The 22,587-nt window shown below is 42.5% G+C and overlaps 1 protein-coding gene across 6 annotated transcripts in view; it reads left to right on the top strand.

Moving 5' to 3' along the window:
• The window catches only part of SLC25A26 (solute carrier family 25 member 26), a 158,244-nt gene that overhangs the window by 21,202 nt on the left and 114,455 nt on the right, over positions 1-22,587 (top strand). For 3 of the 6 annotated variants that reach the window (XM_008260904.4, XM_008260906.4, XM_070050624.1), the window contains one exon: positions 3,246-3,355. The exons of the other annotated variants lie outside the window; for them this stretch is intronic. In XM_008260904.4, coding sequence (XP_008259126.2) covers positions 3,246-3,355 — 110 coding nt within the window. The remainder of the gene's footprint in view (positions 1-3,245; positions 3,356-22,587) is intronic. 6 annotated transcript variants of the gene reach the window in all.

The following is a 22,587-nucleotide window of genomic DNA, read 5'->3' as shown; positions in this document are numbered from 1 at the left end:
TTTTGAAAGAGTTAACGAGGGAGGAAGTGGGGGGAGAGCTCCCATCTGCTGGTTCGCTCTGCAGGCGGCCACAACAGCCAGCGCCAGGCCAGGCAGAAGCAGGGGTCCCATCCCGGTTCTTACATATCTTTTATTTTGGTCCTGAAGTCATGTGCTGTGACCATGACCCTCTTACTGTATAGTTAGAGGGTGTTTTACTTAATGTTTCTTGGCATCTTTGTTTTCTGGCATCTCATTGTGATTGTTTACTGATGGATGCCTCTAGCAGTGCTCTAAAGTAAACTAAGTCCACAAACAAATGTGATCAAATTCAGCACAAAATCACTGTTTTAGGAAATCTTGAATTCTGGGATTTGCTCTCTTTTTTCTCAAATTATTGCAAGAGAAATTCTTTGTTTTAACCTGGTGTTTAAGTGCTAATCTGTGAGCATTGTGTTCACATACAGGTTTGTAAGCAAAGAGAAAAGAACTGTTGCCATTCTTTTGTTTCTTTTGTTTATCTGTTCCTGTTTCCTCTTTGTCCTGTAGTTTAACAACAGCAAACTGGTGTGAGGTTCTCACCATTGCTAATCACAAGTTACTGAGCATCCACTGCCTGCCAAGCATAGCTCCAAGTGTGGGAGGGGGCATGGATCCCCAAATCTGTCTCCATTGGAATCACCTGATCACTGAAGAGCTTAAATGCTGATGCCTGTGGTTTCTTCCAGAGATCGTGATTTAATGATTCTGGGGCGTGGCATGGGCCTCAGGTAGAGGTTTTAAAAAATCCCAGGGTGATTCTGATTTGCAGACAGGTTTGAGAACCTTTGAACTAGGGAATTGCAGAGGAATATGCCAATAAGTCCCTGTTCTTGAGTTACTGGTTTTGTGGTGTCTCACTTAGACTCACTGTTCTAAAAATCTTTTCCTCTTTTTTTTTTTTTTTAAAGATTTATTTATTTATTTCAAAGACAGTTACACAGAGAAGGAGAGGTAGAGAGAGAGGTCCTCCATCTGCTGGTTCACTCCCCAGTTGGCTGCAACGGCTGGAGCTGTGCCAATCTGAAGCCAGGAGCTTCTTCCAGGCCTCCCACACGGATGCAGGGGCCCAAGGACTTGAGCCATCTTCTACTGCTTTCCCAGGCCATAGCAGAGAGCTGGATTGGAAGCGGAGCAGCTGGGACTCAAACCGACACTCATATAGGATGCCGGCACTGCAGGCAGTGGCTCTACCTGCTACACCACAGCGCTGGCCACAAAATCTTTTCCTCTAGAGATTGCATATAAGGGTTATTGTGGTGGTTGTAACACTGCCTAGAATGTATAACGTTTATGGTGCTATCATTAAGACCAAAGGACTGTTTACATTCTTCTTGCAGGGGTTTGTGTGTAGCATGTGGTTTGCAATTTGGGTGTGTATCTGTGTGTGGGGAGTGGGAGAATGGGGAGAGGAGGAGTGGTGTTCTCCTTGTTATCCACAACATGTCAGAGAATGGGAGGCCTTCTTGTTTTCCTGTGAATTTTGGGTAAATTGAACATCTCTGTGTGTTTGCCTTGTTTGTTTTGCTGTTAAGATTCTGGTCCACGTGTAGGACACCAGTGAACTCAGCAGCAGCCAGAGACACTTTTGAACATACCATTCTGCCAGGCTGAGGGCCGGCATGGGGGCCATTAAAGACCAACAGGGAACAGAGGAGACCCATGTGTAGGAGCCTTACTGCCTTTTTAGAAGGGAATGTAGGGAAAGCATAGTGGATTTCTTTCTTCCTTCTATTTTTTCAGAGTTAGAAGACACTGTCATTATCAGATTGCCCAGCCCTGTTTGCTTTACCTTACTCAGAGCCTTTCCTGAAACCTGACTTTGTCTTCATTTGCTGTTTCGCGGAGCCTTCTTTGATACCACTCCATGGAGGGGTGTGGTTGGAACTTACATTCCTAATGGATTTGTGTATGATAGAAGTGGTCGTAAAGTCAGACTGAGTGGAGGCAGTTAGCCGTGAAGCCACTTCAGTGCTGTCTTTCTCCCTTTTTTCTTGGAGTAATGTGCAGGGGTGCTGGAATGTGTAGTGGCAGAGCTTACAGCGCCACATGTAGGGAGTGAACTGAGCAGGAAAGCAGTTTGAAGAACCCGGGCATGGTTATTACTTCCATGGGGATGCTGGGCCTTCTTGTTTGTCCTGGTGTATATTTGTTAGCACTTGGGAGGCTTTACAACCTTGACTTTGGAGAGCTGATCTTCGTTATCATGCCATGTTTCTGAGTGTTTCAGACTTCACTGTGACATGTTCAAATGTCCTGTAAAAGATGTATTTGTCAGTCCTTTAGCTTTTGTGCCTTATCTTTATCCAAGTGATAAACATCTTTTGATTAATAGTAACAAGTTTTAAAGCTCTGTGTGCAGCTATTAGTTCACATTGATAGCGGTAGCTTCTTGTTTAAATAGTTGATTGTTTTCTTGATTTAATGATGTATTGATGTGGTAAAAAGTAATGTGGTTATTTTGAGTAACCAGCAATAAAACGTTTTAGTGTAGACATATAAGTTGAGGTATCTGTTTGCAGTTTTAACCTGTTTATCAGTATAACTGTTTTGTCACCATAAGTAATGATATTTTGGGTTGTGGAAATCCATATGCTTTTCTAGAAAGTTGAGCAAAAATGTTAAGTAATTTGTTCTTATCACATAGGAAACAAGGGGTTATCTGTTAGGCTCCCTCAGGGTGGGAATCATGATTTCAGATTTATTTATTTGAAAGGCAGAGTGACAAGGAGAGGGAAAGACACAGAGATCTTCCATCTGTTGGTTGTTTCCCCAAAGTCCTGCAACAGCTGGGGCTGGGCCAGGCTGAAGCCAGGAGCTAAAAACTCCGTCCAGGTCTCCCACATGAGTGATAGGAACTCTCAGTTACCTCGGCTATTATCCATTGTCACCCTGTTGCATTAGCAGGGAGCTGGTCAGAAACTGGAAGTGTCCATGGCATGAACCAGGCACTTTGATAGGGGATGCAGGCATCTGGAGCAGTGGCTTAATCCGCTGCAGCACAATGCTGCCTGTGTTCTGCAGTTGTCTAAGTTCGGGGACAGGTGAATATCAGGGCTCCGTAAATTCTGAAAGAGTGAGGCTAGAGAAAAGAGGGTATATGTTTAACTGTCTGCTTTATCTGTTATCTCATAGTTTGATAAATGTTAGGCCTTTTTGAAAAATACTTTGAACATTCTGAATGTGTATTTAAACTTTGTGAAAGACCAGCTTGTTTTGAATTTCAGCTGCTGCCTTTTTTATCACCTATGAATATGTGAAATGGTTGGTGCACTCTGAGTCATCATCCTACCTGACACCTGTAAAGCATATGCTGGCTGCCTCTGCTGGAGAAGTGGTGAGTAACAAGTGATACGTACTTCGGAAATGCAAAGCTGCGTGTGTTTTGGTATAGGTACTACTTTATTTCATTTTGTTTAAAGCAATCCTTTTATTAATTATCAAATTGTAAATCCCAATAGATATAACAGTTAAAAGAATTTTAGATAAGAAGGAAAAATCTGGCAGTGCAGTACCTACAAAAGACCTCAATCGTAAGTACACAGAAAGTATAAAACGAAGGAGGTGAAAGAAAGTATGTGTGTTGAGATGACTGTTCTGCTTAGTGGTTAAGATGCTGAGTCCTTTCTTGGAGTCCCTGGGTCTGTACCTGACTGAGGCTCCTGAATCCTGCTTCGTGCTAATAAGGACCCCAGGAGGCAGCAGCGATGGCTCATGTGGTTGGGTTCCTGCTGCCCATGTGGGAGCCCTGAATTAGGTTTGTGGCTTTTTAGCTCTGGCCCCAGCCAGTGGTTGCAGGCATTTGAGGAGTGAACCAGCGGATGGGACATCTTTCTGTCTGTTTCTGCCTCTAAAACCACTTGATAAAAATAAAAAAAAAATTTCATGCAAATTATGCTGGTTTTCTACTGTCAATGTAATTTGAACTGGAACTACTTTTCCCACAGTTCCCTTTCTTGGGCAGTTTCAGGTTAGACCAGCCACAGGAAAAGTTTGCTTGTGCTCTGTAAGGTGGCAGTGAAGCTGCAGTGTGTCTGTTCAGAGGGTGGCTTAGGGACAGGCACTGCTATGGCCCAATACCCTGCTGCAGATCTCTGCCTGTGTCGCACAGTAGCCTCTGACCTCCAGCTTCCACAGAATCTTTGAGCTTCTCTAAGTTCTAGGTCAGGTGTGTGGGCTCTGTAGTGGAGGATACTAGCTCATTTGGCAGTTTTTTTTTGTTCCCCCATAGATTGGTTAAAAATAAATGTGAGTTTAAGTCTGTGCTCATCCCAGTTCATTTCCATATTTCCTGCCTGATTACCTGTCCTCTGATTTCTGATCCAGTGCTAGATGAAGCAGCAGCTGTGTGTATACTGCTCAGTTGCTTCCATAATTGTTGGTCAAATCTCTCTAATATATGCCTGTTCTTTTCACTCCAATAAAACCCTAGCTGACAGACAAATACTAAAGGAAACAGAGCTGCTGCAATAGCATTAATATTGGGCAAGGAGACTTAAGGCATCATTGTGTAATATAATACAAGGAAAAGTCCTTCTGGGAGATTTAACAAGCCTGAACCCACACTAGGTAACAGTCTAAGTAAACTGACAGGATTATGAAGAGAGATGAACAAAACTGTGATCTTGGCTGGAGATACTTTTCTTTCTCTCTCTCAATGCATTAAGCTCAGGTGAGCATTTGGCCCAACAGTTAAAATGCTGATTTAGATGCTTGTATCCTGTATCACGTTATCTGTGTTCATATTTGCCTGTGGCTCCTGACTCCAGCCTCCTGCTAATGTAGATCCTGAGAGGCAGAAAGGATGGCTTACGTTAACTGTGTTCCTGTATCCACATGGGAGACTTGAGTTTTTGGATCTCTGACTTTGGCTCTGCCCAGCCTCCACTGTTGCCAGTATTTGGGAATGGCCAGTGGATGAGTGCACTCTCTTGCATGTTCTCTCTCTGTCTCTCTCTCTCTGTTGGTCTGTCGTCTTCTCCCTCTCTTAGCTCTCTACCTCTCAACTAAATTAATTAAAAAGAAAATCAGGGGCAAGCATTTGATGAGAGATTAAGTTGTTGCTTGTGACACCCACATCCCATACTAGAGTGCATGGTTTGAATCCTGGTTCCTCCTGTTTTTATCCAGCTTCCTGCTTATGTGTACTTTGGGAGGCAGCAGATGATGTCTCAAATAGTTGAGTCTGTGCCATCCACGTGGGAGACCTTGCTTGAAAAAAAAAATTTTTTTTTTTTTTTTTGACAGGCAGAGTGGACAGTGAGAGAAAGAGAGAAAGGTCTTCCTTTGCCATTGGTTCACCCTCCAATGGCCGCCGCGGCTGGCGCACCGTGCTGATCCGATGGCAGGAGCCAGGTGCTTCTCCTAGTCTCCCAATGGGGTGCAGGGCCCAAGTACTTGGGCCATCCTCCACTGCATTCCCTGGCCACAGCAGAGAGCTGGCCTGGAAGAGGGGCAACTGGGACAGAATCTGGCACTCCGACCGGGACTAGAACCCGGTGTGCTGGCGCCGCAAGGTGGAGGATTAGCCTAGTGAGCCACGGCGCCGGCCCTTACTTGAATTCTTGACTCTTAGCTTTAGTCTGGGCCTGCCCCAGCTGTTGCAGGCATTTGGGATATGAACTAGGAGGCTGAAGATCACTGTCGGCCTGTCTGCCTTTCAAATGAGAACAATTACATAAAAATAAAAAAATCTGACAGGCATAAACTTATTAAGGTCATGGAAAATTTGAACACCACAATGGCAAGATTGGTCCAATGGGTATATGTAGAGTCCTGCACCCAGTAATTAAAGAACACACATATTGGGACTGGTGCTGGGGCATAGTGGGCTAAGCCTCCACCTACAGTGCCAGTATCCCATATGGTGATGGTTCTGGTCCTGGCTGCTCTTCTTCTGATCTAAAACTCTGCTATGGCCTGGGAAAGCAGTAGAATATGGCCCAAGTACATGGGCCCCTGAACCTACGTGGGAGACCCAGAAGGAGCTCCTGATCTGGCTTCTGATTGGCCAGCTGTTGCGGTTATTTGGAGAGTGAGCCAGTGGATAGAAAACCTTTATCTCTGTCTCTCCTCTCTTTGTCTGTAAATCTACCTCCCAAATAGATAAAATCTTTTAAAGAAAGTTTTTTTAAAAGAAGAATTTACGTATTTTTCAACTATGCTTGGATCATCAATAAAAATGGATAGTATTAAAGTCCTCAAGGGAAGCTTCAGTCAGCATAGTGGAGAAAATGTCACAGAAATCATTTGGTGTCCAGTTACAATGACATAAAATCAGAAACAATGGTAAACAGATCAACAGTCTTTGCTGCCACATGTTTAGACTACAAGCTCTACCCCGTCATTTTTTTTTTTTTTTTTGCAGTTTTTTTATTTAAGGTGTACAAATTTCATGTATACTGATTTAGGAAGGTGGTGGTATGTCCCACCCTAACCTCCCTCCTGCCCTCACTCTCATCCTTTCTTCTCCTTCCTCTCCTAATCCTTCTCAATTTTTACAGTGATCTACTTTCAGTTTACTTTGCACTCGTAAGGTTAACTGTACAGTAAATAGACTTCAATAAATAGAAGAAAAAAAAACCACTGTTCAGGGCTATAATCAATTATTGAAGTTCAAAATGTCACTTTTACTCCTATCACATTTTTGGTACTCTGTTGCCACTAGTCAGTGAAAACATAAGCTATTTGTCTTTTTGGGACTGATTTATTTCACTAAATATAATAGTTTCTAGTTGCATCAATTTTGTTGCAGAAGACAGGATTTCATTATTTTTTACAGCTGAGTAGTATTCCATAGTGTATCTATACCATAATTTATCCTTTTATCAGCAGATGGACATCTGGATTGCTTCCATAACTTGTCTACTGTGAATTGAGCTACAATAAATATGTTACAGATAGCTCATAGGCTGATTGTATTTTCCTTGGGTAAATTCCCAGGAGTGGGAATACTGGGTCATATGGTAGATTTCTTTTTATCTTTCTGAGGTATCTCCATACTGTTGTCCATAGTGGTTTTACTAGTTTGCATTCCCACCAATGGTGTATTAGGGTACCTTTTCCCCCACATCCTTGCCACCATTTGTTGTTTATTGATTTCTGTATGAGAGATGTTCTAACTGGGGTGAAGTAAAGTCTCATTGTGGTTTTGATACGCCTTTCCCTGAGAGCTAGTGATCCTGAGCATTTTTTCATGTGTCTGTTGTCCATTTGAATTTCCTCTTTTGAAAAATGTTCATGTTCTTTGCTTATTCTTAATTGGATTGTTTTGTTGTTGAATTTATTGAGCTCTTTGTAGATTCTCAGTATCAATCCTTTATCAGTTTAATAGTTGGCAAAATTTTTTTCCCATTCTGTCTGTTGCCTCTTCACTTTTCCAAGTGTTTCTTTTGTAGTATAGAAGCTTCTTGGCTGGCGCTGCGGCTCACTTGGCTAATCCTCCGCCTGCAGCACCGGCACCCTGGGTGCTAGTCCCGGTTGGGGCGCTGGATTCTGTCCCGGTTGTTCCTCTTCCAGTCCAGCTCTCTGCTGTGGCCCGGAAAGGCAGTGGGGGATGCCAAGTGCTTGGGCCCTGCACCCGCATGGGAGACCAGGAGGAAGCACCTGGCTCTTGGCTTCGGATAGGCACAGCGCACCGGCCATAGCGTCCATTTGAGGGGTGAACTAACGGATAGGAAGACCTTTCTCTCTGTTTCTGTCTCTCTCTCTTACTGTCTAAATCTGCCTGTCAATAAATAAATAAATAAATAAATAAAAGAAGCTTCTCAGTTTGATATAATCTGTTTGTCTATTTTGGGTTTGATTGCCTGTGCTTCTGGGGTCTTTTCCAAGAACTCTTTGCCTATGTCAATGTCTTAAGAGTCTCTCCAATGTTCTGCTCTAATAATTTGATGGTATCATATATAGGTTCAGATCCTTGATCCATTTGGAGTTGATTTTTGTATAAGGTGTAAGATAGGGATCTTGTTTCATACTTCTAAACAGGGAGATTGAATTTTCCCAGCACCATTTGCTAAAGAGGCTGCCTCTCTCTAGGGATTTTAGCTCCGTTGTCAATGATTTGTTGGTGGTTGATACGTGGATTGATTTCTGGAGTTCCTATTCTGTTCTGTTGACCTACATGTCCATTTCTGTGCCACTACCAGGCTGTTCTGTTTATAACTGCCCTGTAATATATCTTGAAGTCTCATACTGTGACGCCTCCAGCTTTGTTTTTGTTGTATAAGGTTTTTGTAGCTATTTGGGATCTCTTGTATTTCTATATGAATTTTATTAGCATTTTTTTCTAGATCTGAGAAGAATGTTCTTGGTATTCTGATTGGGATCACATTGAATTTGTAAATTGCTTTCAGTAGTATGGATATTTTGATGATATTCTTGCAATCTATGAACATGGACAATTTTCCCATTTTTTTATGTATTCTTGTATTTCTTTCTTTAATGTTTTATAATTTTATAATAGAGATCTTTCACCTCCCTGGTTAAATGTATTCCAAAGTATTCAGTTTTCTTGGTAGCTGTTGTGAATGAGATTGATCTTAGAAGTGCTTTCTCAGTCATGGCTTTGTTGGTGTATACAAAGGCTATTGATTTCTGTGTGTTAATTTTATATCATGCCATCTTGGAGTCTCTCAAAAATCTCAATCTTTGGGTGTCAAAGAAGAAATCACTGGATAAGTAATATTTTAATCTAAAAATGAATACAGGATTAAAGTTAAAATGGACAAACACAGAAACTAATGTCAAAGGGAAGAGTACAAAGATTGAGTATCCCTAATCTGGTCTGAAGTGTTCTGAAATCTGAAACTTGTTGAGTGCCAACATGATGCTTAAAAACTAGGGTGAACCAATGGAAAAGGAAGACCTCTCTCTCTCTCTCTCTGTCTCTCTCTCTCTCACTGTCCACTCTGCCTGTCAAAAAAAAAAAAAAAAAAAAAACCTTTGGATTTCAGAATGTTTTGGTCTTTAAATTTCTGGATTTGGGATGCTCCATCAGTAAAATCTATGCAGATATTTCAAAACTTGAAAAAAATCAGAAATTTAAAATGCTTTTAATGCCAAGAATTTTGGATAAAGAGTAGTACAAATAATTGGCCTCATTCCATTTGTTAATTTGTTTTCCTGCCTTTTCTGCCTGATACTAAAGACACCTTTTATAAACATTTTTTTGTGTGTATTCAGAAATTATGCATTCCTTACCTGTATTACTATCAAATCATGTAGACTGAGCTTTTTGCAGTGTTACTAAACCCCTGTCCTGGTGATGAGAAGAGGTACATGACAGGAATGGACAGCACAATGAAGAAGAGTTTGTATGTCTTCAACCAGATACCATTTACAGAGTTTATTTTCATTGTATTTGAAAGGCAGAGACAGATATATTCCATCCTGTGGTTTACTTCCCAAAGCCCACAACAGCCAGGGTTGGGCCAGGCTGAATCCAGAAGCTTGGATTTCTTTTCTTTTCTTTTTTTTTTTTTTCTTTTTTTCTTTTTTTTTTTTTTTTTTTTGACAGGCAGAGTGGACAGTGAGAGAGAGAGACAGAGAGAAAGGTCTTCCTTTTGCCGTTGGTTCACCCTCCAATGGCTGCCACAGCTGGCGTGCTGCGGCCGGCGCACCGCGCTGATCTGAAGGCAGGAGCCAGGTGCTTCTCCTGGTCTCCCATGGGGTGCAGGGCCCAAGGACTTGGGCCATCCTCCCCTGCCTTCCCAGGCCACAGAAGAGAGCTGGCCTGGAAGAGGGGCAATTGGGACAGAATCCGGCGCCCCGACCGGGACTAGAACCCGGTGTGCTGGCGCCGCAAGGCAGAGGATTAGCCTATTGAGCTGTGGCACTGGCCGAAGCTTGGATTTCCATATATGTCTCCCGTGTGACTGGCAGGGACCCAAGTACTTGAGCCACTATTTGCTGCTTCCCAGGATGCATTAGTAGGAAGCTGGAGCAGCAGCAGGAACCCTAACCTGATTTGAGGTTGGGTGTGCGAAACAGCAACTTAACTGCTGTGCCAAACACCTGTCACTCAAATAATTTCCTTTTTCTGTTTAAAAGAACAGTGGAATGTGTTTATCATAGAAAACTTGGAAATGAATCAATCTGTGATTCAGAATCAATTGTGATTTTTAGAAACGATTTATTTGAAAGGCAGAATGACAGGGGAAGGGAGGGAGAAAAATCTTCCATTTGCTGGTTCACTCCTCAAATGGCTACAGTGGCTGGTGCTGGCCCAGGCTTAAGCCAGGAGACAGGCACTCTGTCTAGGTCTCTCACATGGATGCCAGGGGCCCATGTACCTGGACTGTTTTCCGTGCCTTCTCAGGTGCATTAATTGGCAGCTGGATGGGAGGCTTAACAGCTGAGAATTGAACTGGTGCTCTGATAGAGGATGCCAACATTGCAAGTGGTTGCTTAACCTGCCGCACCAGTGCTCTCCCCTATTTGTGAAAAATTTCTCTCATTCTGTGCATTGTGTTTCTGCTTTCTTAATAGTGTGCTGTGAAGCACAGGTTTTTAGTTTGATTACGTCCAGTATCTATATTTTATCCTTTGTTCCTTTGCTTTTGGTGTCCTAAGAAACCATGCCTGCTACAAGGTCATGAAGATTTATACCTAAGTTTCCTTGTAGGAGTTCTGCAGTTTTAAATCTTGCTTTTAGGTCTTGGATGCATTGTTCATGTGATATGTGTGGCATGAGATGGTGGTCTGACTGGGTTCTTTGGGCTGTGAATATGCAGTTGTTGCAGTGTCCTTTGTTGAGAAGACTGCCCTCCCCCACTGAATGACCTTCATGCTATTGTTGAAAACTCACTGACCTAAGGATGAGGGTCCCTTCTTGAATTCTCAGTTCTCCTCTCAAATTTCAATCTGACTGCCGCGGCAGCTCACTGGGCTAATCCTCCACCTGCGGCGCCAGCATACCGGGTTCTAGTCCCAGTTGGGGCGCCAGGTTCTAGTTTGGGTTGCTCTTCTTCCAGTCCAGCTGTCTGCTGTGGCCCGGGAAGGCAATGGAGGATGGCCCAGGTGCTTGGGCCGTGCACCTGCGTGGGAAACCAGGAGGAAGCACCAGGCTCCTGGCTTCGGATCAGCGTAGCATGCCGGCCGTGGCAGCCATTTGGGGTGAACCAACGGAAGGAAGACTTTTCTCTCTCTGACTGTCTAACTGCCTGTCAAAAAAAAAAAATTCAATCTGTATGTCTGTCCTTGGGCCAGTACTACACTATCTTGATTACTGTACCTTTGTAAAGAGTTTTGAAATCAGTGTGAATTCTTTTGTTTTCTTTTGTTCAAGATTGCTTGACTATTCTGGGTTCCTTTGATTTTCATGTGAATTTTAGGATCAGTTTGTCTGTTTTTGCAGCCCAGCAGCTGGAATGCTGATAGTGTTTGTGTTCAATATATAAATTAATCTGGGGAATGTTCCCATCTTAATAGTAAGTTGTCTAATCCTTGAACTTGGTGCATATTTCTGTTTACTCAGATTTTCAATTTTTCTTGACGTTTTGTAGTACTTGTAGTGTGTATTTCTTTGTTAAATTTATTTTTAAGTACTTCTGATGCCGTTGGAAATGGAATTTTTTCTTAATTCCATTTTCAGTTCCCTGCTACTGTATAGAAATAAATTGATTTATATATATGTATGTATGATCCTATATCTTGTAACCTTGCTGAACTCATTTCTTTTTTCTTCTTTTTAAGATTTATTTATTTATTGAAAGCCAGAGTTACAGAGAGGCAGAGGCAGAGTAGCTGAGAGAGAGAGAGAGATCAATCTTCTATCCACTGGTTCAGTCCCCAGTTGGCTGCACTGGCCGGAGCTGTGTGGATCTGAAGACAAGAGCCAGGACACTCCTGGTCTCCCACGTGGGTGCAGGGGCCCAAGGACTTGGGCCATCTCCCACCGCTTTCCCAGGCCACAGCAGAGAGCTGAATTAGAAGAAGTGGAGCAGTCGGGACTCAAACTGGTGTCCATGTGGGATGCTGGCACTGCAGGTGGTAGCTTTACCTGCTACATCGCAGTGCCGGCCTCTGAACTCATTATTTCTAAAAATTTTATTTGAGTCCATATTATTTTATACTTAGAAAATTGTATCATCTGTAAATAGTTTTCCTTCTTGCTTTGCAGTCAACATACCTTAGGTTTCTTTTTTTCTTTTTTTTGCCTGATTACTCTGGCTAGATCCTTTGGTACAATGTTGAATGGAAGCTATGAGAGCAAATAGCCTGCTTTTCCTTGATCTTAGGTAAGAGGGATTTCATCTTTTACCCATGAGTATGGTGTTAGTTTTGTTTCTAAAAGATTTATTCATTTGAAAGGTAGAGTTACAGAAAAGGGAGGGTGGGGGAGAGGGAAAGAGAGAGATTGAGAAATCCTCTTTCTGCTGACCCACTCCAAATGGCTGCAGTGGCAGGAGATGAGCCAGGCTGAAGCCAGGAACCTAGAACTCCATCTGGGTCTCTCACATGGTAGCAAGGTCCCAAGTACTGAGTCATCTTCCTCTGCCTTACACATTGTGTTAGTAGGGAGCTGGATCAGAAATGGAGTAGGTGCTAGTGTTGTGATTTAACAGTAATTCCACCAGAGGCCGGCATCCTGTATGGGTGCTGGTTCAAGATCTGGCTGCTCCACTTCCAATCCAGCTCCCTGCTAATGCACTAGGGAAAGCAGCAGAAGCTTGGGCCCCTGTAGCCACATGGGAGACCTGGATGAAGCTCCTGGTTCCTGGCTTTGGATCGGCCCAGCTCCAGCTGTTGCGGCCATTTGGGGATTGAACCAGGAGAAAGGATACCTCTATCTCCCTAACTCTGCTTTTCAAATAAATAAATAAATCTTAAAAAAAAAAAAAAAAAAAAAAAGAAAGAAAGAAAAAGAAGTGTAACAGCTGGGACTCAAACTGGAATCCCGGGTTGTGAGTTTTTCATAGATGCCCACATTGGGTTAAGGAAGTTGCCTTCTATCCCTAGTGTTTACATTTCTGGGATAAATCTCATTTGGTCATGGTGTCATGATCTACAATTTTTAAATATATTTACAGTTCTAGATTTGGTTTATTAGTATTTTTTTGTTTGTTTTTGGAGGACTTTTGCTTTCTTTATAAGGGGAACTGGTTTGTAGTTTTCTTATGCTTTTTTTTTTTTTTTTTTTTTTTTTGACAGGCAGAGTGGAGAGTGAGAGAGAGACAGAGAGAGAAAGGTCTTCCTTTGCCGTTGGTTCACCCTCCAATGGCCGCCGCTGCAGCCGGCGCACCGCACTGATCCGATGGCAGGAGCCAGGATCCAGGTGCTTTTCCTGGTCTCCCATGGGGTGCAGGGCCCAAGCACCTGGGCCATCCTCCACTGCACTCCCTGGCCATAGCAGAGAGCTGGCCTGGAAGAGGGGCAACCGGGACAGAATCCGGCGCCCCGACCGGGACTAGAACCCGGTGTGCCGGCGCCGCAAGGTGGAGGATTAGCCTATTGAGCCACGGCGCCGGCCTTCTTATGCCTTTTACATGTTTGTTATTATGACAATATTGATCTCACAAGAATGGGAAGCGTTAATTTCTGTAAAATTCTTTTAAGGAAATGTGTTCAGATTAATATTTCCCATTGGTTGATGGATACATAGTAGATTTTATCAGGAAAATAAAGGAAAAAAGGGAATTACGGAAGAAATACTGTGAGTTCTAAATTAAAGCACGTGTTTGCCTTTTCCTGTGATAATTTGAGTTGTTGATTATGATTTTTGACATGGAAAAAAGATGACCTCTGGCCCACTTTAGTATTTTTGCATTTATATGTCTAGATCAACATGTAACTTTAGAATGTCTCAATATTATATAATTAATTTTTTATGATTTCTTTCTTTAAAAAAATTTGAGAGCAGGAGAAACAAAAATAGATAGGGCTTCCATTTGTGTATTTCACTCTAAAAATGCTTAAAATGGCTGGGGTTGGACTGGGGCTAGGCCAGGTCCAAAGCCAGCAGCCAGAAGTGTAGTCCAGGGCTTATACCAATAAATGGAGCCAATGCTGAAGCCTCCCAGGGTTTGCTTTGGCAGGAGGCTGCGGTGAGCAGCCTGAGCTGGGCGTGAATGCAGGTATTCCAGTGTGGGGTGTAGGCATCTTCATCTGCAACTTAGTTGCTAGGCTAAATGTCTGCTTCTGTAAAATGAATGTCTTGATCTAGCACTGAGAATATAATGTTAAAAGAAATTAACTTCTGAGACATTGTAATCACTGAAGCTTTTAAAATAAAACATGTTGACATTTTTTGTAAAAAAAAAAAATTAATTTTGTTTGAGTGGGGTGGAGACTGAGAGAGTCTATGTTCCTCATTCATTCCTTAAATGCTTGCAGTGGCCAAGACTCGGCTGGACTGGAGGAACTGGAAACTCAATCCAAGGCTGGACCAAGACCAGTCCTGGGAGCTGGAGTTGCAATCCAGGTCTCCCATGTGAGTGGCAGGAACTCAATTACTTGATCGTCCCTACTGCCTCCTAGGCACTCGGATGTGGAATGTGGGCATCTTAACTGGTGTCTTAACCGCTGTGCCAACTATCTGCCCCCAAACTTCCTTTTGACATTGATTTAAAATGGTTTTGCAGAGCCCAACTTAACTCTGGATTCTTTAAAAAAAAAAAAAAAGAAAAGAAAAGAAAAGAAAAAAAAAAACTACCTTCAAAAGTAATAGACTAGAGACTGTTGTTGTGGCGTAGCAGGTAAGGCCACTGCCTACGATATGGGCACTCATTTGAGACCCAGATGCTCCACTTCTGATCCAGCTTCCTGGTAATGCACTCGGGAAAGCAGCAGAACATGTCCCAAGTCCTTGGGCCCCTGCATATGTGTGGGAGACTTGGAAGAAGCTCCTCGCTTCTGACTTTGGACCAGCTGTTGCAGCCATTTAGAGTTAGCCAGCGGATGGGAGATTTCTCTCTATCCCTCCCTCCCTCCCTCCCTCCCTCTCTCCCTCTGTAAACTTTTGGTTTTGAATTCATGTGAATGTAGTTGCCAAAAGTAAGAGAAAGTAAATTGAATGTAGAGGAAAGACAAAATGGGAATATTTGTAGTTGTCAGTGGTCAGTAAGTAATGGAAATCTAGAGATAATAGGACTTGGTGTAGTGTAGTCATTGTTGTGTAACATAGTTGCTTTGATACAGAATTTTTTATGTTGTAAACAGACTACTTAGAAACAATATTATATTGTTTATACTAATATTAAATTTAGTTGGTATTGAATATGTGCATAATAAACAGACTATAAATGAAACTTAGAAACAAAAAACACTGCTAAAATAACCATCCCCTGTGCCAGTGGCTTGATTAAAACTTAATGATGAATCAATATAAGTATAATTACAATCTTCTACCTTATGTTTGCAACTTGAAATACAGTAAAATCGATCAAATAAGATTTAATATGTAACAACTGCAAGAAGAGTCCAGTCAGTGCCATTTTTATTAGGAAGTTTGCTGTACCAAATCTCTAAATCCCTACCTCAATTATTTTACAGCTCAGTTTTCATCATACACAGAAAAAGGCCTGTGAGAAGTATAAGCTGTAATTAGATCAAAGGTTGGGGCATGTTTACCCTAATATTACAAATGCTTCATTATTAGAATGGTAATGATCTTTTTGTTTTTTTAAAAAGGTTTTAAAATATGGCTTTTCTTGTGTCTCATTCTACTTTTGGCTCACTTTGTGTTATTTTTAGAGGTGAAAGAATGTTGAAATTTTTTGGCAGTGTAAAGTAACCACTGTGAATTTCATGTGTTTGCCTGCGTGATGTGATGTGTAGATGTCTTTACGCACAGATGCCAACAAGATGGTCCTTTTCAATGCCATTCTCACCTGGGCTTAAGGGTGCCAAGAAATAAATTGGGTCATGTTTTGTAAGTGCTTTCCTGATAGTTTCCACTAGTATTTCTGCAAGTGTGGCCCCTGGAGCACCTCCCTCAGAATAAATTGCTGTGCAGTTGGTAATAAATTAAGATTACTGGAGATGGAACTAGAGACCTTGTATTTTAAACAAGATCACTTGTTAAGGCTGCTACTCACGGGTATTTAAATGCTGCTAGTCTAGGATTATCAAAAATCTTAATTTACACCCTGGTTGTAAATATTTGTACTGAATTGGCTCGTTAGTCTGCTATGTAAAAGTATTTTAGTGGCTGCAGAACACTAGGAGTGCCATACACAGATCAAAAGTGTCATTTCTCTTTTCTCCTGAAGAATTACGTATGTATTTTAGACCTACTCAAAACCCTAATTTAATAAATTGCTTATTTTTGAGGGAGGCAGTATACTTGGGTACTAGGTTTGCATTTTATTTAACTTGGAGTGACTGTTGCAGTGTGCTATGGTTTTTTTTAAGGCATATGCTGTTGTGGGGTCTGGCAGGTGAAGGCAGCTTGTGCTGTGGCTTAGCTCCTCTAGTAACTGTCAAGGCCAATGCAGCTCCTCTGTGCTGTCCTCCATTGAGAGTCTTGTTGGATTTCAGCTTATGTGTTAGGCCGATTTTTAAATTAAAAATGTTTATTTGAAAGGCAGAGAGTGACAGAGAAGAGAAAGAGACCTCACATTGTGTGGTCCACTCCCTAGATGATGCACACAATAGCCAGGGCTGGGCCATGCCAAAGCCAGGGACTCAGAACTCCATCTGGGTCTCCCACGTGGGTGGCAAGGACTCACGTACTTGAGTTATAACCTGGTGCTTCCCCAGAAGTTAGAATTGAGAGTGGAGTCAGGACTTGAACCCAGGCCCTCAGAAGTGGAATGTGGGTGTCTCAAGTGGTGGCCTAATCACTATGATGCCTGTCGCTGTCTTGTTGAATTGCTTATTGAGAGGACTAGGTGCACTGATGCTGGGAGACATGCTTGTCAGCTCCAGAGAACTGTGTACATGTTAGTTGGTACAATGTCTTTAAGCTTCTTTGCTTATACTGTTAATATCACTTTTTAAAATGAATAAGTAGTGTTCTTTGTGATCTTTACTGGCTTTTTTTTTTTTTTTTTTTTTTTTTGACAGGCAGAGTGGACAGTGAGAGAGAGAGACAGAGAGAAAGGTCTTCCTTTGCCGTTGGTTCACCCTCCAATGGCCGCCGCGGCCGGCGCACCGCGCTGATCCGATGGCAGGAGCCAGGAGCCAGGTGCTTTTCCTGGTCTCCCATGGGGTGCAGGGCCCAAGCACCTGGGCCATCCTCCACTGCACTCCCTGGCCACAGCAGAGGGCTGGCCTGGAAGAGGGGCAACCGGGACAGAATCCGGCGCCCCAACCGGGACTAGAACCCGGTGTGCCGGCGCCGCAAGGCGGAGGATTAGCCTAGTGAGCCGCGGCGCCGGCCATTTACTGGCTTTTTAAAGAAGAACCTTGTAGTGAGATCATGGAACAAAGGTTGCTAATTTTGAAATGCATTTTATTGTTTGAATTAATTATGATGGGGTTTGAAGTACTCATAAATCAATAAGATTATATCTGATTTGCATTTATAATATTTTGCCAAAACCTTGTATAGTTGCATAATTGAGTCAGGGAGTAGGTCAGGTAGAAAATGAGACTGCTGGGGCCAGTGCTGTGACATAGAAGGTTTCACTCTGACCTGCAGTGCCAGCATCCCATATGGGCACTGGTTCCAGTCCCACCTGCTCCACTTCTGATCCAGCTCCCTGCTGATGTGCCTGGGAAAGGAGCAGAGGGTGGCCCAAGTGCTTGGGTCCCTGCACCCATGTGGGAGACCTGGAAGAGGCTCCTGGCTTCAGCCTGGTCCAGTCCCTGCGGCCATCTGGGGAATGAACCATGATGGAAGATTCATATTCATTCATTCATTCTCTCTCTCCTCTCCCTCCCTCCCTTCTTCCCTCTCTCTCTCTCTCTCTCTCTGTCTTCTTCTCCCTCCTTCCCTCTCTCTATATATCTCTGCCTTTCAAATAAATCTTTAAAGAAAAAGAAAATCAGACTGCTGCCCCCAGACCCCAGAGGTGCAGTTACTTAGAAGGGCGCACATAGGAATGCTGTGGATAGAAGCTGCTTATGTGTCAAGCCGAGGGGAGGGAGATGTGTATAGATGTTGCCAGGAAAATTTCCATGTAATTAGAAGCTGAAACAGAACTGTCAGATACCTGGCCACACTGAGGTAATTTTTCTTTTTCAATGCATCTGAGCATATGCCCAGTGCTCAGAGAAATTTATTTCCTGTCTACTTTTCAGTGTGTTTGGGAACCTGTTTTTTGCTTTAGGGGATTAGATACATGGCATAGGCAGACTTTTTACTTCCTTTTTAGGAGCCCTAAACGTTAAGAATTACACAGAGATGTATCCCAACAAAATAAAAAAATACCCTGTTTGTATTACTACCCTTAAAACTTCTTTGTTCACATCCTGTCCTCTTGTGGATATCTTCGTCTCCTTGTTATAGGCTGCTTTTGTTCAGCTCATCTTAGTTTCCTGTCTTTCAGACTGAGTTCCCGTAATCCGAAAATCAGAGATGTTTCAATCCAAAATTTATTGAGCACTGGCATGACACCAAAGTGGAAAATTCCACACCTAACCTATGGGTCAGGTCTCTGAAAATGCTGACTCTTGAAAATATTGTGTAAGACTGCTTTCAGGTTATGTGTACAAAGTGTATGTGGGCTCTTCAGAATGTTTCTTATGAAAAAAGTATGCATTGATTACAAAGTATTTTTGCACCAAATAAACATCTTTTAATTCCATTTTCCATGAACTTTTTGAGGTACTTTGTATTTGAAACACATGAATTTTGTGTTTAGTCTTGGCTCCCCTCCCCAGGACATATCATGTATATGCAGGTACCCCAGGGCTTGTAAACACTGAAAATTCCAAACATTTCTGTTGTCATGCTTTTTGGATATGGATCCTTAACCTATACTTCAATTAAAAGGATAAAATGATAAGATACTGGCTTCTAGAGGTTTCTTGTCTAGAGGTAGAGAAGGATATGTAAGTTGCTGGAGAATTCCAGGCCTTTTTTTTTTTTTTTTTTTTTTTTAAAGAATTACTTACTTGAGAGGCAGAGTTACAGACAGAGGGAGAGACAGAGAGAGGTCTTCCATCTGCTGGATCACTCCCCAAATGACCATAGCTGCCAGATCCTGGCTAATCCAAAGCCGGGAGCCAGAAGCTTCTCCCGGGTCTCCCATGTGGGTGTAGGGGTCCAAACACTTGGGCCATCTTTGCTACAGCCTGGGAAAGCAGTAAAGAGCTAGGTCGGAAGAAGACAGCAACTGATGCCAATATGGGATGCTGGCACTGCAGGTGGAGGCTTAACTTACTGCACCACAGCACCGGCCCAGTTCAGTACAGTTTCATTTTCTCGTGCTTTACAGTGTGGTGGTTTGCTAGGGGAGTGGGAACTAGGAAAGATCTTGAGTCCTTAAAGGTCGCTATGAGATGGGGCAGGGTCTGGGAGCTGGAGGGCCCTGCCTGCCATGGTAAGGAGATTGGCTGTTAACTTTGAAGGGCTTTGATCACACTTGTAATTAGAAGAATATCATCTGGCAGCTCTGTGGAGGGGAAGAGACTTTTACAGTAATCCCCAGGAGAGATTCCTGGGGCAGGGGCTGGAACAAGCTCCATGCTGGGTTTGGGGCTCTGTTCAAGAGATGTTAAAGGATAGAATGATCAGAAAAGTGGAAGTTCTTTAGAAGGCTTTCCAACAATGTTCGGCAGAGCGTTTCTCATTGTGGATGCCTTTGTTGGTTTATTGTGTCTTTGTGTGGTGTCTTCCTGCCTGGATTCTCTAACAGAATCTGCTGAGCCAAGTTTAGTCGCCCCAGCTGTCCTAGCCCTCTGAGGCTGAACTCAGGTACAGAAGGAGAGAGGGGCTCAGGGCTTGCGCTGGCTCCCTGTTAACTGGTGTGATGATGCCACTGCTTGTAGTTACTCATTCAGATATAAGCATAGATATACTGAAGAGATGTCTCAGAGATGTCACTTGGTCTGTGATTTCTTGATGACTTCCTTTTCCAACACAACTCAGATTATTGTCTGTGAACCTTTACCTTTTTCCTGATATTGTGTGCAGCATTGCTTGACATGGTATCAGTTCATGATCTAGGACAGTGCTTCTCATTGATTATGTTGTTTAGTTAGTGGGCAAGAGCCAAGGGAAGCTCTGGGTTGGCCTTTTACTTAAGAGCAGCGTCTGTGTATGGCACACCAATTCAGCTGCGTAGAAATAATAAAATTTTCATATAGGATGAGCTTGAAGAAACAATTTTAAGCCACAGGAGAGTAATTTGGTTAGTTATTGCCATTCACATTTACATTATGAAGGGAAAAACTAAAAATGGCTTTTAAAGGACTGTAGTACTGAAGGATGTTAGACTTGGCTGCGTGTGGACAAGCCTGAACTTCCTCAGGGACATTTTATTTTTTGATAACTGCTTTAAGACTGGGCTTCTGTCACAAATTTGGTTTGTGATGGTGTGATTTTCAGTATTTGAGTTCCTACTGTGTATCTGACACTTTGACAGGTGCTCAGAAACACAAAGTGATTTTGATCTGTTTTTGAGGAGTATATAAATGATAAGTCAGATATGTTTATTAAATAAGCAGAGAATATTTTGAGTCCCTCTGTCAGAAGGCAGCATGGTGTGACTGGTGGACTGTCTGGGTATGCAGATCAGGCCAGCATTGTAACTGGTGCACGTGTGTGTTGTGTGTCTGTGGGTTGCCTGGTTGATCTTACTGAGCTACTGTTTCCTGCATATTGAGCAACAGGTTTAATGCTACCCAACTCTCCATGCTTGCAGGGATGAAATGATACAATACTTACAAAGTGCTCAGCCTGGGGTCTGACACATGCAGGGTTAACATATGTTGGCACTCATGTCACTGAAATTGTATGTGGTGCATTTTTAGAATTTCATGGTTTTGCAAAGGATGCCAATTCAGAAGATGAAGAAATTTAAATTCAGAGGAGTCTGGTGACTTGCTCAAGGTTTTTTTGTGGACAGTAAAATACTCCTGTAGAATGAATCAGTAGATGCTTCTGTGTGTTCTTCCTGCAACACTTCTGTACAGACTTATACTTTTGATAGGATGTATAAGAAGTTGCGATCAGTGATTCCAAGATGGTGGAGTAGAGAGGGCGGTTACTGCTCTAGCCCAGGAGAAGACAGTTTAAAAAAAGTGGAGATAGTGTAGTTTCAGGAAAGAGTTAAGGAGAAAATGGCATAGGAAACTCTACTGAAATTAGAGGGACACGGTGGACCTATGTGGAGGGCATGGGCGCCCTCAGCTTGGGACTCCAGCAGCTGAGAGCCTATGTACCAGAACTAGAAAGTAAGGTGAGACCAGACCGCAGCGGCCCAAGCCACTGGTGAAAAAGTAGCAGGAAGAGCCTAGAGGGAACCTGGCTTTGTGGAGGAAAGTACACCAGCCAAACTAGAGGAGAAAAACAAAAAAAACAACAACAACAAAAACAAAGGATGGGACAGACACATTTCTCTCTCCCTCATCACTTTACATCAGTGTCCTGTAACAAGCCGATAGAGTGGGTGACATTTTGGCCATACCTACAGCTGTGCCAGCTCCTGTCTGCACCCGGCAACCAGCCCAGTGGAGACTCCTGACTCTGGTGGGAAGAACTTACAGGGCTAAGAGCTTGTGACTATGTGAAGCTTCTGTACCGGGACTATGAAAAAAACTGAGGGTGTGTGGGAGGACTCATAATGTGGCTGGGACTCTGAACAGTCTCGAGATCTTAAAGAGGAATCAAAATGAAATGAATAATTCAATACAACAAATAAAAAATATAGTTGAGAGCCTTAAAAATAGAATTGGTGAAGCAGAAGAAAGAATATTGGACTTAGAAGACAAAGCACAGGAAAGTATACAGTCAAACCAAAGATAAGAAGAAATTAGAAAACTGTAAACACTGTTAGGAATCTACAGGATATATTAAAAAGCCCAACATACGGGTTCTAGGAGTTCCTGAAGGTATGGAGAGACAGAAAAGATTAGAAGGCCTTTTTAGTGAAATAATAGCAGAAAACTTCCCAAGAATAGCAGGAAATTTCCCAGGTTTGGAGAAAGGGACTTCCAAGTACAGAAAGCACACAAAACTCGCAGTAGACATTACCAGAAAAGATCCTTGCCATGACACATTGTAATCAAACTCACCAGAGAGAAACATTAAGAGAAGATTCTAAAATGTGCATGAGAGAAGTGCCAGATTACTTTCAGAGGATCTCCAGTTAAGACTCACAGTGGACTTATCAGAAGTCCTACAGGCTAGAAGAGAATGGCCAGATATAGTCCAAGTCTTAAAAGAGAAAAATACTATACCCTGCAAAGCTCTCATTTGTGAATGAAGGTGAAATAAAGACCTTCCATAACAGATACTGAAAGAATTTGTCACCACCCATCCAGCCCTACAAAAGATGCTTAAGGATGTGTTAAACACAGAAACATGGTCAGCACTACAAAAGAAGGTAAAGGAAGAAAATCTCTCAGTAAAAGATTAAAGGCAGTTCAAAGTATAAATTAAGAATATTTTTGAAAAAATGACAGGGCAAAGTCATTACTTATCAGTAGTCACCTTGAATGTAAATGGCCTCAACTCCC

The sequence above is a fragment of the Oryctolagus cuniculus genome, chromosome 10 (genome assembly GCF_964237555.1).
Source record: "Oryctolagus cuniculus chromosome 10, mOryCun1.1, whole genome shotgun sequence".
In the NCBI taxonomy this organism is placed as follows: Eukaryota; Metazoa; Chordata; class Mammalia; order Lagomorpha; family Leporidae; genus Oryctolagus; species Oryctolagus cuniculus.
Note: the sequence above shows the minus strand (reverse complement) of the source record. Positions and strands in the feature narration are given on the sequence as shown.